The sequence below is a fragment of the Typopeltis vanoorti genome, chromosome 10 (genome assembly GCF_054136105.1).
Source record: "Typopeltis vanoorti isolate ZY-2024b chromosome 10, IOZ_Tvanoo_1.0, whole genome shotgun sequence".
Lineage (NCBI taxonomy): Eukaryota > Metazoa > Arthropoda > Arachnida > Uropygi > Thelyphonidae > Typopeltis > Typopeltis vanoorti.
In genome coordinates, this window is record NC_143558.1 from 57,286,465 (window position 1) to 57,304,369 (window position 17,905).

At 35.7% G+C, this 17,905-nt stretch overlaps 1 protein-coding gene across 1 annotated transcript in view; it reads right to left on the reverse strand.

The window, feature by feature from the left end:
- norpA (no receptor potential A) overlaps positions 1-17,905 on the reverse strand; it is a 160,693-nt gene that overhangs the window by 130,491 nt on the left and 12,297 nt on the right. Inside the window, exon 2 of the mRNA XM_090399628.1 lies at positions 13,616-13,874. Within this exon, the coding sequence (XP_090255754.1) occupies positions 13,616-13,699 (84 nt within the window). The 5' untranslated portion in view covers positions 13,700-13,874. The remainder of the gene's footprint in view (positions 1-13,615; positions 13,875-17,905) is intronic.

The following is a 17,905-nucleotide window of genomic DNA, read 5'->3' on the forward strand; positions in this document are numbered from 1 at the left end:
ACATCTCATAACAAACATTCGCGTCACGATTCCTTATCTTACTTTTAGACAAATCAAAATATCCGGATGAATTATGAATAAAATATGAACTTGATTAGAATATGTATATAGAAGAAAATACAGATGAGGTATGGAAAAAAAAAAAAAAGTATGTGTGTTGAGTGACATCAGTATATAATTAATTATTCAGAAAAGCTCGAAAGGCTGCCGCCATCACGACTTACTCTAAGAATTCCCACCCTTTAACAGGAAACAAATACCCCAAATGTATTGGAAAATTAGTACAAACATCTATATAAAATAAAATAATAATAAAAAAAAAACCGTATGTTTGAGTGACACTAGTATATAATTAATTATTCAGAAAAATCTAATCACACCCGCCATCACGACATACTCTAAGAATTCCCATAGACGACAATGACAGATGTGTGCCACCCTGGGAAAATTCAAAGATATCTTATCTCAAAACATAGCCCACAATTCCATACCCAAACCAAAATACCGCACAAAGACCTAACGTCACGATTCTTATCTTATCTTGATCTTGTCAGAAGTGAGCACCAATCACGACACGATTTCTTATCCACTAATATATTTCCCTTTCCATTCAAAACAATAACGTCACTTATTTACAACTAACAAATGACGTCACTTATCTACATCTGAAAACAACACACACCCACGTCACGATTCCTTATCTTATCTTGATCTTGATCTTGTCAGAAGTGTCCCACCAATCACGACACGAGTTCTTATCCACTAATATCATCCTTTCCATTCAAAACAACAACGTCACTTATTTACAAATAACAAATGACGACATTTATTTACAAATAAAAAATGACGTCACTTATCTACATCTGAAAACAACACACACCCACGTCACCATTCCTTATCTTATCTTGATCTTCATCTTGTCAGAACTGCACCACCAATCACAACACGAATCCTTATCTCTACCATCACCCATAATCCCATACGCGAACCAAAACACAACAACAGAAGCCAGTGACACACTTGCCCACACGGAAATTCCAAACCTTACACACCCATGAAGCCATGCACACAATGACGTCATCAACCAATCACGTCACGATTTCTTATCTTATCTTGATCTTGATTTGTCAGAAGAGCCTCCCCTACTACTTGCCTCATTTCTATTGTTGTTTTAGGCATTAAGCATCGTCATCTCATTTTTGTTGTTGTCAGTTCTTTGGTTAAATAACCAGAAATGGGTATACGCATTAAGTATTTTGATACAAATGCGAGTGTTCGAGTTATAAAAAGTAAATCAACTATTAAGTGAAAGTCTTTTACTCTTTCGTCCACTGAAGCATATTCGCGGACTAAAACACCTTGTCATTCAAAAAGAATTAACCCTATACTGCATATTGGATTCTGAAGCCAGAATGGTAAGCACGTGGCAGAAAAACGCATGTTTAAGCCGAAGTAGGAAGCTGGAAGCGGTCCAGAAAACGCATAAAAAATAAGAAAAGACTAAAAAAAGAAGTCGCGAAAGATCAGATACCTCTCTCAAGGTTGTCTACATGCCTGAAAACATTCTTAACTCATACAGCCGGATTCCATGCAGTCTTTAGAGAGAAAAAAATGGTATTATATAAGCTTTTATATCACGGAGTATTCACAGCAGATTATTAGGCTTGTGCTAAACTATTACGCATTTCAGTTTCGTTTTCAAACTGGACAGAAATAAGCTTTTATAGGTAAATTGTTAATTACATCATTTACAAAAATAAACACTTAAAGACCGAGAAGGTATAGAGATTTCCATCCGAAAATAAATGACAGGAAATTCTTACATATCCAAACACATTCAAATATGCTGGATATGCAAAATGTATATATATAAGGGCAGATATGTTCCTAGAGCAATGATCGGTGCTGGATAAGAATACTCACTTGGAGCGATTTCTTAATGATTTATGAAAATGGATTCATTACTCTGGTCCTCCCTCCAATATTGAAGTGTTGCACAGTAAAAACTTGATGTAGTGCGTTTGTGCTGCATTTGCTAAAAAGTTTCTTCCCTTTAGTATTGGTGTTTTTGATTTCTGTTACCCAGAACAGTTAACGCTTCAAAAGGGAAGCGAAATCTATTTTCATTGCATAAACTAGCGCATTGTACTGCACCTTACATTCTATCTGTAATTTCGTAAAACGATACTAAATCGAGATATGATTTTTCTCGGATTTTTTTGAACGCACCCATTAAAATGGAGTATATTTGTATTTCACGTTTGTACGAGGTAAAAACAGGAGATTTGCCCAAAGCTACCAACAGGCTAAAATCGGCCGTCATAAGATGGTTTCCATGTATGAAGGAATTGTTACAGTAGCGAACAAATGGATCCAAATGCTCACCTTTTAAAAGAAAATTTTAATTTCGCAAGAAAATAAGTAAAAAAAAATTAAACTCAAACTTTACCTAATAATTTATATGTACTCTTCTGTTCCTAATAAGTTCATTAATTCTCTTAGGCATGGTCTCTACTAACGTAGAACATATTTTTTTTATTTCTGTATCTCGAAATCATACTTTTATAATATACGATATTAAGCTATCTTTTGTATCACATTTTAATTTTTCAAGTCTCTTTTTCACTATGGCCTACGAATTTTCTATTAGGTTAATGTCAGGAGAGTTACCTGGTCACTGAGGCAACTGGATGTTGTGATTTTTGCGAAACTCTTTCACTTTTTTGAAGTGTAGGATGGAGCGAGATCCTCTTGGAAGATAAGTTCTTTGTCTTTCTAGATTTATGGAACCACTCCTTTCTCCAATATTTTTATGTATTGTCTACTTTTCATCATATCGTGAACAGGCATAAGTGATCCTGGACTATCATGTGAAAAACAACCCCAGAACATCTTTTTAGCTGGGTGTTTACGCACTTGTTGAAGTTGGGTGGAAGAAGTCTTCTCAGTTGTTGATTTGCGAACATAGGGTATTCGCTCTCCACCTCTCAGTAGTACAATCTTTGTACACATCCGCTGGAGCCTCTTTTCTGCATAGTCTTCGTCAACAGTTTTTTCTTTTTTTTTGGTCTGTGGACAGTCCTCCCTGCTTCCAACAATATTCGAAGGACTGTCATCTCAGAAACATTAATCCTCAGCTGCAAAGTTTCTATTTACGTCTACAGCAGACAATCTTGGATTCATTTAGCTTTTCCTAACTAGTAAACGATCTCGAGTAAGTATAATTTCCCTTTTCGCCTATCTATTCGTTTTCTGTCAGGAGAAAAGGTACCTGTCTCCCTAAACCTTTTTAAAATCGCATTAATAGTACTCAAACCAACACCACACTCACTGGCAATTTGTCTTTGAGTTATGGATGTGTACTGAGAAAGAGTATTGTCCGCGCGGTTAGCGTAGTAGCGTAGTGGCTAAAAAAAAAAAAAAGTTAGCGTAGTGGCTGTGCGCTTCGCAACCATATGGCTGGAGAAGGAGTGTCCCAGGTTCGATTCCCGTCGAAGACGTGAGGAATTTGAGGATCTTCCTCAGCCATAACCAAGTTAGCCGGTTTTGGGCGAGGACAGTAAGGTTTTTTTCGCCAGTTTATCCGGCGTTTTTCATCCCGCAAGCAGGCAAACCGGCCCCGTGAACACACACACGGATCTACAGTCATAAATACCTAACCTCCCATGAGGGGACTCAACTCGCCCCAATAGGGACGGGGGAGAAAAAGAGAGGAAACTCCATACGAATAAATAAACTGAGAAAGAGTACATATTTTGAACCCATACTTGGAGATGTATCCATTTTATAGCTACACAAAATGAATGTCAACTTATTTACACTATTAAAGACGCACAACACTATTACTAAATATCGTAGAGACAGCTAAAACACGCAGCACTCGACCAAAATAATGAATTAAAACTAAAAACTTAATGAAAATTAGGCTTGTTCCGATTAATTTGTTCTTCGCTACTGTATGTTGACTAAAGAAAGAAGAGAAAAAAAAAAAGAAAGAAAAGAAAAGGGAAGCTAAACTATAGGAGACAATGGCATCCTTGCTGGTCTAATCATAACAGTAGACAAAATTCCTAATATTGAAAGTGAGAGCCAGATCTCCCTGAGAATTTTCTATAATGCTGTTTATTTTATCTAATGAATAATTATAGTTTTCATGAGGTTAATACAAGGAGTGGTCAAGTTTGTACTACAGACGTATACTTTATTTATTTATTCGTGTGGGGTTCTCCCCGTTTCTCCACCGTTGAGCCCTCCTAGAATGGGATTAAATATGTATTTTATGACTGTAAATCCGTGTGTGTGTGTTCACGGGCCAGTTTGCCTGTTCTGAGGGACCAAAAAACCCGAGTTTCCGGGTGAAAAAATCCTCTACCTCCGCATGAGACCGATTAACTTACCGTTAGTCGAAAGAGACCAGATAAAGGTTCCTTACATTATAGACGGGAATCGAACCCAGGTCTTTCCAACCTATCTTCGTCTATACCGACTGAGCTACGGAGGCTCTAGACGTATACGGACATGCCTTTATTTTACGCGGCGCTTTCCTTGTTTGCTTCCATTTCATCTGTCCTTCACTTAGTATTTTTTTTAATGGATGGATACATTATAATCAAACAGTTTATTTTGCTATCCGCTGAGAAGGGGGGTGTCAAGCCGAAGAAATCATACAGGCTTTGTTTAGAACCAGACAATTTAGCTCTGAACGATAAAGATCTAATAAAGTTCTTCCTGTCTCGCACACGATTTGAACTTCAGTCTGTTTTCCAGGCAAATATCGCATAGCGAAACCAGCGACTGACATTCCTGAAAGTATACTGAAAAACATTAAGCTACATATCATTATTACCGAACAGAAATATACCCCCCACTTGTAATTTTCTGTAGTAATAACTCCAATACCGAGACTCTGGTAATTTTTACCAGAGTCTCGGTATTGGAGTTATTACTTTATCAGGTTATTTATATCAATTACAGCACTATCGTTCTCTGATTGAAACTATATTTACTAGTACTGTACTAAGTCAAACTCGTTATTCTGCTGATTGATTTTAAAACGCGATGGCTTCTTATACATTTGCCTTCCACCGTGATGCCGTTCAGTTCATTGATGAATTCATTAATTTCTATCATATCTCATGAAACTATCTAATGAATGAAGATATTTCTAATAGTCACAGCCCCCAGCACACCTCTAGCATTTTAACAGGCATGCCCTCAATTTCAATTGTCCTTCCTTTTTGACCTCTCTAGCAAATCGTTTTTGACGAACCCTCCATATATCTACACAGAGAGGTAGATTTAGGGACAGGTAAGTTAAGTACCTAGGGTCCTGAACCTCTAGGGGATGTTCATCCTAAATGTCTAGATATTTTAGTAGTAAGAACGTGAAGGTGAGGACCTTATCTGAAGATATAAGAAATGTATACGAGTATGAGAAGATTGTTTAGCAAAAAAGAAGTGATGAAAAATAATTTCAGGTGAAGAAGGACATTCGAAAATTATTTTTAAAAGTGAGGAGTTTTGTATAAGAAACCTAAAGGAATATTTACCTAGTTCAAATTTGAGAATTACTTGAACTTGAGTTCCAACTCGATAAAACAACGTGTTTTATGTATTGAGGTGGTGTTGATTATTGGAGGTTTTTACACTGTTCATGACATCGCTTTGTAATTTGATTTTATTTGTGCTAACTCAGTGCCATTGTTCTAAACTGATTAAGAGAGTTTATCGATATTTATGTAAATTATTATTCATTTTTATATGCAAAAAAAATAATTATATTTATATATAATTATAAAAATAAAAATATAATTATTCATTTATATTTTATAAATATAGAAACTTTACACACACACACACACACACACACACACACACACACACACACACACACACACACACACACACACAGTTTCAAAGATCATTGAATAAATAACTTAAAAGGATAGCGGTGTGAAAACTAATTTTAGCAGAGAACTATGCAAATTGGAAAACTTTGAAGTAATACAAATTTAAAAGTTGAATCATTTTCGAAAATTACAGGAGGTTCCTCGCTAATCCCGATGACCCTCTTGGTTCTCATACGATTTTTTTCCCACAATTCCTCGATGCCACACAGACACACACACACACAACGTGTGTGAAAATATTAACAATAACAAAAAAAAATGAAGTGCATCTCTTAGAGACGCCAGAGACTAACGGCCTGGCAGCTGTTTGAATTTCGACACAGTTACCTCGTTTCCACAATTCATAAATCCGTCTCTACCCACATAAAATGTCACAAATAAGACATACCAAAGCTTTATACAAGGGAAACTACGAGGATTAAAATTATTACATCTTTCTATCGAGATGCATAATTTTGTCATGCCGTTGATAAAATTCTTAGAGCGATTTTAGCTACTGCCCTCCAAAGTTGTATCTCTTTAACTTATATTTAAAAAAAATAGCTAACACCTTTTATTTCCTTATAGGGAGTAGGCGAGGCTATTTTAGCTCTATCTAATTATATTTAATATAGAAATTATTTCCACCTTTATCTTTATGCAGCAACTTACACTTTTAAATAGCAGAAATTACTCGTGGACTTAGAAACCACAATTTCAGTGTTAATATACTTTCGTGATACGCCGTCATCCTTATTATTTACTATTCCACCAAGTTAGTTATAAGCCAACTTGTAACACTTACATCGATAACATTAGTAAAAACGAAGAAGGGTAACGGCTGATAATAATCTAACGGGGGGAAGGGGGTAGGACACAATTTCTTAGCTCATTTCGAAATCTTCATTAAACTCTCTGCTCCTTATCTTTGTTCAGTTCATGTAGCTCCACGTTATTATTATTGGACTCCAACAATAAACGTTGTAGAATAGTGCGTTGGATGCTGTACTAAAATCTGTTCTCGGCATTTAATCTTTCGCTATAATAACTATATGACTGCAACTTATAAAATTTCGAATCGTGAAGCTATTGCTTCCTCCAAACGTTTCAACGCTTTTTTTTGAGTACTGTTTCCATTATTTTTACAATGATTAAAATTGAGTTCAATGGCTTGCGAATTGTCGGTGGTCTTTAACCTATTTCTATAGATTGGGATGATTTGTAGTCTGCTTTAAATATCCCCTTCTGCTGGTTTCAGGTTAACAATCATAAACAGTTTTTTGTTTCTGCGATGGAATCAAAATTGCCAGGTTTACAGAAATTTCAGAAAAGGCTTATTATGGACTATTTCACTACTTTCTTTGAGAACTCTTGATTAGGAGCTTATTTATTCTGAAACTTTATTCGTAATATTTAATTTATTTTAGTAGATTCATAACAAGTCTTTCAGTAATACATAACATCTGCCAAAATGATACTTATCAGCAATAAATTATTGCTTCAGGTTATGGTTCCTTCCTCCTCTTTGTAAGCGTAGAAACAAAATAGGATTAAGAAGGTGGTCATATTTCTGAAGTCGCTGTTAAAAGGAACAACGAAAAGTGTAAAGGAACTTACTGAAAACTTGCTGAGAGGGAGGGAAAGAAATATTATAGTTATGCGACTGCTGCTTAGTCTGCTAAACCAGAGTACATATATTAATACAAAGTTATATTTATTATTAACAAGATTTCCCGACGTTGTTCGGATTCTTAATTCAATTAAGGCTTATTTACTTATTTTAATAAAGAATTATTTTCCCATATCTTTTTTAAAATCCCAGACAACATATCTAAAAATTATTGAGAGTGGGTCATCTTATTACAACTTTCAAATGAAAGAGAGAGAGAGAGAGAGAGAGAGATTAAATAGTTTTAATGGAACATGTCTACTAGACATATTATAGAAACCTTTCACGGCTTACACATCTAAACAATAAAGAATTTTATTCAAAAACTCCGATATATTTCATCTAACGTAACATGGACATCATCATCAGGGGGGAACAGACCGGTAAGTACATTCAAAACATGAATCATAAAGTATAATCATGAAGTGCAATCCTGGCACCTCAGCTGCCACCGAGATATCAGTAGTAGGTACATGTTTCATGAGTCAATCTTTTTGAATGTAGTTACTAGTTTGTTCCCCATGATGCATTGGATGAAATATATAGGAGTTTTTGAATAAAAGTCTATATATATATATATATATATTTACATGTGTAAGTCGTGAAAGTTTCTATAAAAAAAGAGATATCGCCATTCAGTAAGCAACAGCTTTTTTCCATCTTAATCCTTTACAGTGAAAGAAAAGAAACTCATACATATGTGGCAAAATTTCGCGATGTGAACAAAAACTACATAAATGAGGGAGTTGTTAAATATCTAAAGGTGCTAAAATTCCGTGCTCAGATATAGCCCACAGTTCTTTTAATGTCGGATATTGAGATATTAAAAATTTGATAATTGTAGGTCCAACAGGTTTCATGATGTAAGCTGAGGGGACGGGACTACAATCCGATCAAAATTTCGGAAACAAACATATCTGTGATCTTTTTGTTCGTCAAAGAGAACAACCATATGGTGGTGGGGATAGACCAACAGTTCTCGATATGTAAGCTAAAATATATGTAAAGTGGAGAAAATGAATTGCGTAAATAATCCCCAGTGATAAAAGCTGTGTTAAAACAGCTACAGATTTCCCACAGTAAGATCTGGATTCTACATAATATTTGGCGTTGGCAAAGTCCAACGGTTCTCGAAATGTAAACGAAAAACCGAAAATCACGGAAATACGCTATCCGATCAAAAATATCTGGACGCCTGCTCATCCCAACTCTCATTCTAAGATGAAAGGCATTAATATGGGGGTAATCACCATTTGCTGCTATAATATTCTTCAATTCTCTGGGAAGGCTTTCCACTACATTATAGTACATTGCTAGAGTAATTCCCTTCCATTCTTCCAGAAGAGCATTTGTGAAGTCGGTCACTGATATCGGGGGATTCGGCCTGACTTACAATCGACGTTTCAATTTATCCCGCAAGTGTTCGATGGAATTCAGATCAGGTCTTTGTGCAGGTCAGTAAATGTTGCTGCCACTGAGGCCTTTTCTCATATGTATATTACTTATCTTACATCAATTCTTCAATACCCATCTTATCAAGTATCTATTCCTGCACAGATCCCGCTATGTGGATGGGGATATTGTCGTGTTGATGTAGGAAAGGACCTTTACCGAACCGTAATAAAGTTGGAAGCACAAAATTGTCTAGAATGCTATTATAGGTCGCAGTGTAGACTCGCCATCACTGGAACTAGGAACCATGAAAACAGCCCCAGACCATGATGCCTCCTCCACCAAACTTCATAATTGGCACAACACATTCGAGCAGGTAGCATTTTCCTGGAATCCGCCAAACTCCGACTTGTCTGTCGTACTGCCAGATTGTGAAGCGTGGTTCATCACTTCAGATAACGCGTTTTTACTGCATCAGAGTCCAATCGGTAGCGATCTTTACACCACTCCACACAACGCTGGGCTTGTGTGCGGCTGCGTGGTCATGGAAATCCATGTTTTTTCAGTTCCCAACCGACAGTTGTGGCTGGCGTTGCTTACAGAGCCATTTACGAACTCGGTAGCAACTGAGGACTGGCGATTTATTCATGCCACGTGCTGTAGCACTAGGCGGTCCCGCTCTGTGATTTTATGTAACCTACTGGGTCAAGATTGTGCAGTTTTCGCTCCTAGGTGTTCTCAATTCACGATAAAGTCATTTACAGTTGATTGGGAAGCTGCAACAAATTGTTGCAAAGGTGACATTCTATGATATTACGATTCGAAAGTTACCGAGCTCATCAGTAAGGCCCATTTACTGTTAACATTAATCTGTGAAGATTGCAAGACCGCGTGTTTCCTTTTACACCTGTATGAGCCATGGTTGTGATGTATATAGCCATATCTACTACTATGAAGAGATGTCCAAATATTTTTGATGAGATAGTGTAGCTATCCAAGATGGGATCAAAATGCTGGATCTAAACTTTTCAAAATTAAAGAAAGACACTCAGGAAAACACAATATTATTAGATCTACTGTCCAAATTTACATGACCACAGGCTACATAAATTTTAGTAGCGGGTCTAACAGTGTTGCAGTTGTTTTATTTAAATTACGGCAGAAACAATTAAGGCTATGAGGACAATTCATTATCCATTAATCGAATTATTAATTCCATAATTCAATTCAAGCTATTCAAGCAAATATTAATTCAAGCAATATCTGATCACTTGTCATGCACTACTTACATCCTTTCCGTGTAGCCTCTCAAGCCCTGCCACTGTTCCAAAATGACTCCTGAGTCATATTTATTTTGTAATCACCTTTACGTTGCGGTAATACCATTCATTCTTTCCACTCCTCCGAGACCTTTCCTGTTGCTAGACTTTCATTAAACAACCAAATTAGAGGGTTAACTCCTTATCGGATTCCTTTAAAATGCGTGGTGACACCAGATGCAATCCTGCTCTTTTATTGACATCAAGTTTGCTCAATATAGTAAACTTGACATTCTTCTACTCTCAGGATATCTTCTTTCACATTCCACCCAATCCCAACATATTCCTACTATCATGAATAAGCTAACAAAAGAGTCATTAAATATTTTTACCACTGTATATCTTCTTCCTTGTTCACCATGTTGGCATCACAAACAACTCTCATTCTTCCATAGTCGCCTTTCTTTTACTGGCTACAAATTAAAGATATCATTACGATTTTGATTAACTTGTATCTCCTTTTATGTCATACTTTCTTTTTTCTTTTCACTTTTTTGGTCTGTGTTTTATATTTATTATGCAACTGCATACAACTGTCTCTTGTTTATACCTTCTCCAAAACATTTTCTTGTTATGTACTTTACAGCCTTTCTTCTTCTTATGATCTCTAGGAATACAGTCCATCATCCCTGCCTTCAAGTATCTTTTGAACAACTTCTAAGCACTATTTATCTCCATTCTAACAAGCTCCTCATGCCAAAGAATGTTACCAAGCCGTTGTCAGAATCACGTCTCCTGCTCTGTAATTCCACATATTCACTGTCCTACTAACCACCATTTCATGATCGTACCATGTGATCACCCTCACAAACTGCAGGTAGCATGGAAACTTCATTCACCATCACATCATATGACGTTATCGCTAAGAAACTCAAGTTAATGTTATGTTCTATAAACAATGTTATTGTAATTAAAGTGACCATAAATAATAAACGCTTCTTACTTGTTAATTTTCTTTGTTAAAGTCTTTCTATATACCCTGGCCTGTACAAACATCCTTCCAAGTATTTTATCCCACTCACCTTAACACTACATGCTGTCAATGTTACCATCTCTCCTCAGTTGCGAGTTCTCCACTTTCAGTGGATAAAACTCGTTCACTTTCATTAACAAAAGACGAACACCTTTTCTATCTTGTTGAAATATACTGTAATCTTTACGCATGTCCGTGCATGATTTTCTTTCTGACAAAATTTAATCGGACATGCGCAAAGATTACTGATTGTTATATTTATGTATAGCGAACACAATCAGCTGTCCCGTTAGCAATTCACATTTCCCTAATTACCCCCATTTTCTTTGTACGTTACCAATAGATGCTCTAAATTCCAAAGACCTAACTCATTTAAACCATTTAAACATTTAAGCGTGCACACCATCAATCCTTTTTTTTTATCTTTAATCAAACTCGTCCCAAACATTCATAAAATGAACATTAATTTTCATATCATTACACATTTCTTACATAACCTCGACATTATGACATTTGCAATAATCGCTCTTCTTAGTAATTCACCACTGTCACACTTGGTAGCACACTCATGACCTTTCCGCTCTCTCGCTCTTTGCATTAACTGCTGATAACGTTGTTCTCACTACTACAACCGTCTCTCAGTCAATTATTCTGCAAAATCACAGCCTCATTTATATACTCAATTTTTGTCCCTTGAAAACATCGTACTTAACTGTTAAGTCCTGATACTAATTTAAATCTGAGATTGCGGTCATACCATATATATTACTATATAACACACAACATCGCAGAACTGCGTCGATGATGATGTAAATCTTAAGTAGATCTTAAGCCTCAGCATGAGGTACAAGAGGTGTTAGAGTATTGATTGATCCATCAATAACTGAAAGGACAACAGATGAGTAACTAATTCTAGATCAGTTTAAAGTGGGTATAGTTTTGCATGCTTAACAAGTACTTCTGCCCCTTGTACTTCTCTTGGAACTGGCAGTGCCACTTAAGACACTGCATTTTCTGAAATACTTAACACGATTTATATGTATTCTGCTCGGTGGAATAGAAACTAATGTTCAGTATTTTTAGAACAGACAGCTCCTGTCTTCTAACGTCCCCAATATCAGACAATAAGTTAAATAATTCAACTTTTGATGGTATTTGGATTTTTATAACATTATTCTCCAAGTTACTCTCAAAATTTCTCGCTGGTCTTCTTTGTCGTGTCTTCGTACCTGCTATTGTTTTCGTACCACAGACACGATCTGAGTATGCATGTTCTGTTTTCCTGCTTCAATACCCGTACTTTTTATTCAATACCTTCAGTACCTGTTGTTCAACACCCAGGGTACCACGATACATATTTGAAGCTGCTAAGAAATCTCTCACTTTTAGCAACTCTACAGCTTTTAACATTAACTTCACCATGGTGCATAAATTGTACCATCGACTTCGAGTCGGTGGTAGAATTTATGCTCATATATATATATATGTTACTTGTATATATATATATAAATAAATAAATTTTCAGCCTATTTTTCTATCCAATGCAGGGTGAAGGCCTCTCCCATTGCTGGAAGTTTTGAGTCTAATACTCCCATAGTGAGTATTAGACTCACAAACATCCATGTCTTCGCGATTCGAGCCTCTTAGCTAAAGACCGGATACGTTAATCACTCGGCCAACCAGGCCGGCATATATTTGTTTCCATTACATACTGATATATATATATATATATATATATATATATTCGTTAAAACATTTAATCAAATCTTCTGTAAATCACGTAATAGCGCTATCCCACAATTCTCAGCTAATGTGATGACCGAGAGTATTTATAACTATAAAGCAAATGTATGCATATTGATATAAGATAAATAAATCCGCAAACGCCTTTTATTGCCCAAATGGAGTAGGCAAGGCCATTTTACAAAGTCCCCCACTAACGTTTTGACACTAAGTCACCACGTTTAGCCAATTATGTAGGACATTAAAGCCAACAAATGGTAAAAATTCGAAAGCAGGCAATAATAATATTTACAAGCACAGCACCAAGCAGCTTGAAGCTAAATATGAGTTTCCTATTATACAGTTATCGTCACAATATTTCCTAGAACGCATTTTATAAAATGCTTCTGTAAGCAGGAGATTCAAGCTGACAGACTTTAATTCCCTCTTACACGTGAAGGAATAGGGTCATATTTTGATCCTTCTCCGACTAGAAATTAAAGTGGTGGTCAAGGTTCATTAGATTTCCAATAAATCTCAATTATCTTTCATAAAATAATCCAAATAAATAAATAAATAAATAAATAATAATAGCATTTTTCTTTTACTACTACAAAGTCCCACAACCAAGTAATAACATAATCACACTTACCTCTTCCCACCTGTCGAATATACATCCTTTGAGAAGAGGTTCAGGCACAGAAATTTGCCAGTTAAACTCGTAGGCTTTTGTCATTCTGCGACTTCCTGGACTATGCTGTGCAGCAGCGGCTGATACCCACGTGGGGGTGTCTTACCAAACCGACGTACTCGAATTCATGAATTACTTTGAATTTAGCAACGATTTTAAGGTTCTGCTTAGGAGACTCCTTCTGGAAGCCCTAATCTGGACCTGCTGACGTGTACGGCTTCTGAAAAATAAAATATAATACATTTGCACGTGATCACGAAACCTTACGTATACTAGCATTAAAGGTGAAGACTTACAGGTGCTCTTCAAGTATATATGTTAGTCATGAGAACGGTTCGATTTCTGTTAGTGAACAGATAACAGGGCGGATTTCTTGCAAAGTCATGTATCTGTTGAGTCATGTATCTATCGATGGAAATGACAGAGCTGCAACTCATCTGCAACGATGAGAAACAAATCAATTATAACTACTGATGAAGGCAAAGCCTCCATCAGTAGTTACCATCAAGTTGTTTCCCGATTCTTATATTTGTCAACAATGAAAGGAACAAAAAAACTCATTCGACCTGATAACTTAATTTTTTATAATAATAATAATTTTTTTTCATAATAATTATTATTATTTATTATTATTATTACATATGATACACATTTGATTACATATGATACATACATTACATGCATTTGATTACATGTGATACATACTTGATTACATATTTTTCTTTTAAAAAATTCAATCTTTTTTATGATTAAAATTGTGATTAATATTGTGATTACATATTTACAATAAGTTTAATTATGTTTTTTTAATAACAATGAAATTCGTACAGATTTTTCCCCCCTGTATATTGTATTAATAATAATAATAATATAATACAGCATTTATTCGTTTAATAATGAGATATATATATATATTTACAATTTTGATTTTTAGTATATTTAAGCGCTGTAACTACAGAACTGAAGGGTGATATATGAGTTTGAATTTTTTTTTTCTTTTTTTTTTTTTCATATCTTGGATGAGATGCAATTTCTCAGCTTTCATCCTCGAAGCTTATTTGCAGTGCCGTAACGAGGGCATGGCGAAAGAGGTACCCGCCGCGGGCGCAACTAGGTTTGGGGCGCAAAACGTAAAAAATAAAAATAAATAAATAGATATACAAGCCCCCTATTTTATATTATATTTTTAAATTTCGGCAATACGCCGCTTTAGATATACAAACGGACACACTGCAACTCATTTTGATGTGGTTAATAATAAGTATTTAACATATTGCATACGACAAAATTTTTGTAATTTTTGGGTTGGGGGTGTGAAAGTTAGGCACTTGCCACAGGCGCTTCATACCCTCGTTACTGTACTGCTTATTTGTAAGCTTATCTGAGGATGACACCAGTTAGTTATTATTTATTGGTTTGTTTGCTGTGTTGGGAGGGTACGAAATCAAACCTATGTTTAATAGGTTTGATTTCCACTGCAGCCGTTGATTGAGAAATTCACACAGACACACACACACGCGCGCGCGCGATAACTTGCAATGTCTTGATGCGTCGCTGAACTAGAAGCCTGACGAATATATTGTTTCATTAAGTTTGTAGGGTATTATCCTTAGAGTTCTTTTCAGGTTATTGTAGTTTGTATGGTTTTTGTAATATAATAGTTGTGCGTGTGTGTGTATATATATATATATATATATATATATATATATATATATATATACAAAATTTTTCTACATTGGATTTCAGTTAAGAATTTTAATAACACTCTTTGCCTCTGTATTGTGCATTTACAACGCGTGTTCTAATATTAACAGCGAATTATACAGATTTTTATTATTATTATTTTTTGAGAATAACTAATATAATAATAATAATTTGGGAGGCATTTCTGATTTCTTCCTCTCGTAGCTTTGAAGAGCTTATCTGAGGAAGATAATATATGGTGGTGGTTTTATGGTTATGTTTCTATACTGGTCGCAAGCTAGGTGTTGATTTTACTGTTTGTTGGCAAGTGCTTGGAAGGCTTCAACTGCTGTTACACAGTTTAACTTTTTTTTTTTTTTTTTTTGTAAGTAGGGTTGGATTTGGACATGGTGTGTTTGTTTGTGTCCTTGTAGTGGTGTTTTTTGAGAGGGGTTTTGTAATAGGTTTTGTGTGTGTGTGTGTATATATATGAGAGAGAGAGAGAGAGAGAGAGCAACAGGAATTTCTCTCTAATTTTCATTCTCGCTATAATATTTATATAGCGCCTGTTTCAGCTCTCTGTATGTTCCTAGGTTTCTGTCGTCGAACGGCAGAAACCTATCATGTCCTGACATGATAAACAAATAAACATATTTGTTTATCATGTCAGGTACGTAGAAGTTTCGGGTGGCTTTGCATGGTGATTGTTGTATATATGTTATGTACTGTAGTTTGTTAACTGTGGTCTTGTTTTCTGATATGTTGTTCTGATTACTCTATAGGTTGGGCTGTAGTAATGTTTTAACATGACTGTGTAGTGGCATAAGTGTTTCACCTTAAATATTTTGTGTTTTGTCCGTGCTTCCTGCATAAGTGCGGGTTGTTCCCAGAATATCAGTTTTACCATTTTATCTTGCAACCATTGTAACCTGTCAAGTCTGTAGTTAGCGCAGAATGCATATGATGTGATTGCGTAATAATAATAATAATAATAATAATAATAATAAAGGAATTTGAATGAAAGTTGTTTTACTAAGCAACAGTTCATTGCATTATCAGTCCTCTACATTTTAATACTGTCTATCAACCAAAGACAGATACTGTCTATCAGACAGTATTCAATTTTAAAAGTCTAACTACTTGAAGACGCCTTATAAGATTTCGGAGATGAAAAAAATCTGACATTTTTTTAAATGAAAGCAGAGAATACCGCTGCTAGTATTTATGTTTTGTCTCTAATTCCATTCTAGAATGGATTAAGTCTCTAGATTAGGGATTACTGGAATTTAACGCATCCTGTATGTGTATTAAGTCTCTATATCGTGTTTGTTCTCTGACCAGCTTATATGTTATGCTAAATGAAAGACTCTAAATTCAGGGAGGAATAACCTTATCACTTCTGTATGAGACAGCTAACACGCCTCATGCTCTATAAAGATTACTTGCGTTATCGACGGAATTCGAACCCAGGTTTTTGCATTCGAAGGATGAATGTCACGACGCTTGTCTTTTGGTTGGAAAGACCTGATTTACCAACTTTTATGAGCACAGAAATACCAGTGGAGTCGTCTGTATTCTCAGGTAACGTTCCAGTGAGATTTTGTCTAGTTTCAAGCTTCAACTACACCACATAGAAACGATTCTCGTTATGACTGACTAGGCAATTTTCTAAGTTACAAGAATAATCTGAGTAATAACAGATAACTGCAACTGAATAACTTGTGACTGCAGTGTATAAGATAACTTATACACTGCAGTCACAAATTAAGGAACCAATAATAGATTATCACACAGGCGGTAATCAGCTGCTGGAATAAAATATTTGCAATCAGTATCATCTTAGGTATACACCTCGTGTTTTGTCATTGTAACATCCCTTGAGTTGCTCGCACGGGATGATATATTTATTTATTTTATTAAAGAAATATCAAAAATAACAAAAATAACTGCATCCTTATACAAGGATGCTGATTTAAAAGCAATATCGACTTTAAAGATAGGTAGCCTTCGTAGCTCATCGCATTCGACAAAGCTCTTTTGGTTGGAAAGACCTGGATTCGAATTCCGTCTAGGAAGCGAAGAACCTTAATCGAAGCTTCTGAATTGAAGGCGAGTTAGCCCGTCTCATACGGAGGTAGCAGGGTTCCCCAACCCACAAACGGAGGTTTTTCGTCCCGTAAAATAGGCAAACCGGCCAGAAGAACACACGCGATTTACAGACATAGCAATACAGATAGGATTAACTGCCCTATCACATAAACAGTAATTTATGAGAAGCTAATTACTTGGCCATGACAAGCTATTGAACCTAACGCGAAAGGGAAAGTGAGAGGAGTAATAGGAAAGAAAAATCGAATAGTTTGAAGAAAGATCGGAGCTGAAATGAATTTCACTTACAAAAAAGTGAATAAAAACGTACCAAATCCACTTCCTATATAGGGTAAGATTCAGTTCCAACTTCTAGTCTTTTATCAGACATATATGTCTAATAGAAACTCCTGTGCTAGACGAGATTCGAACCAACTTTCTAGAATACCAGCTTCTATATTCCCGAATTCCAATCTCTAA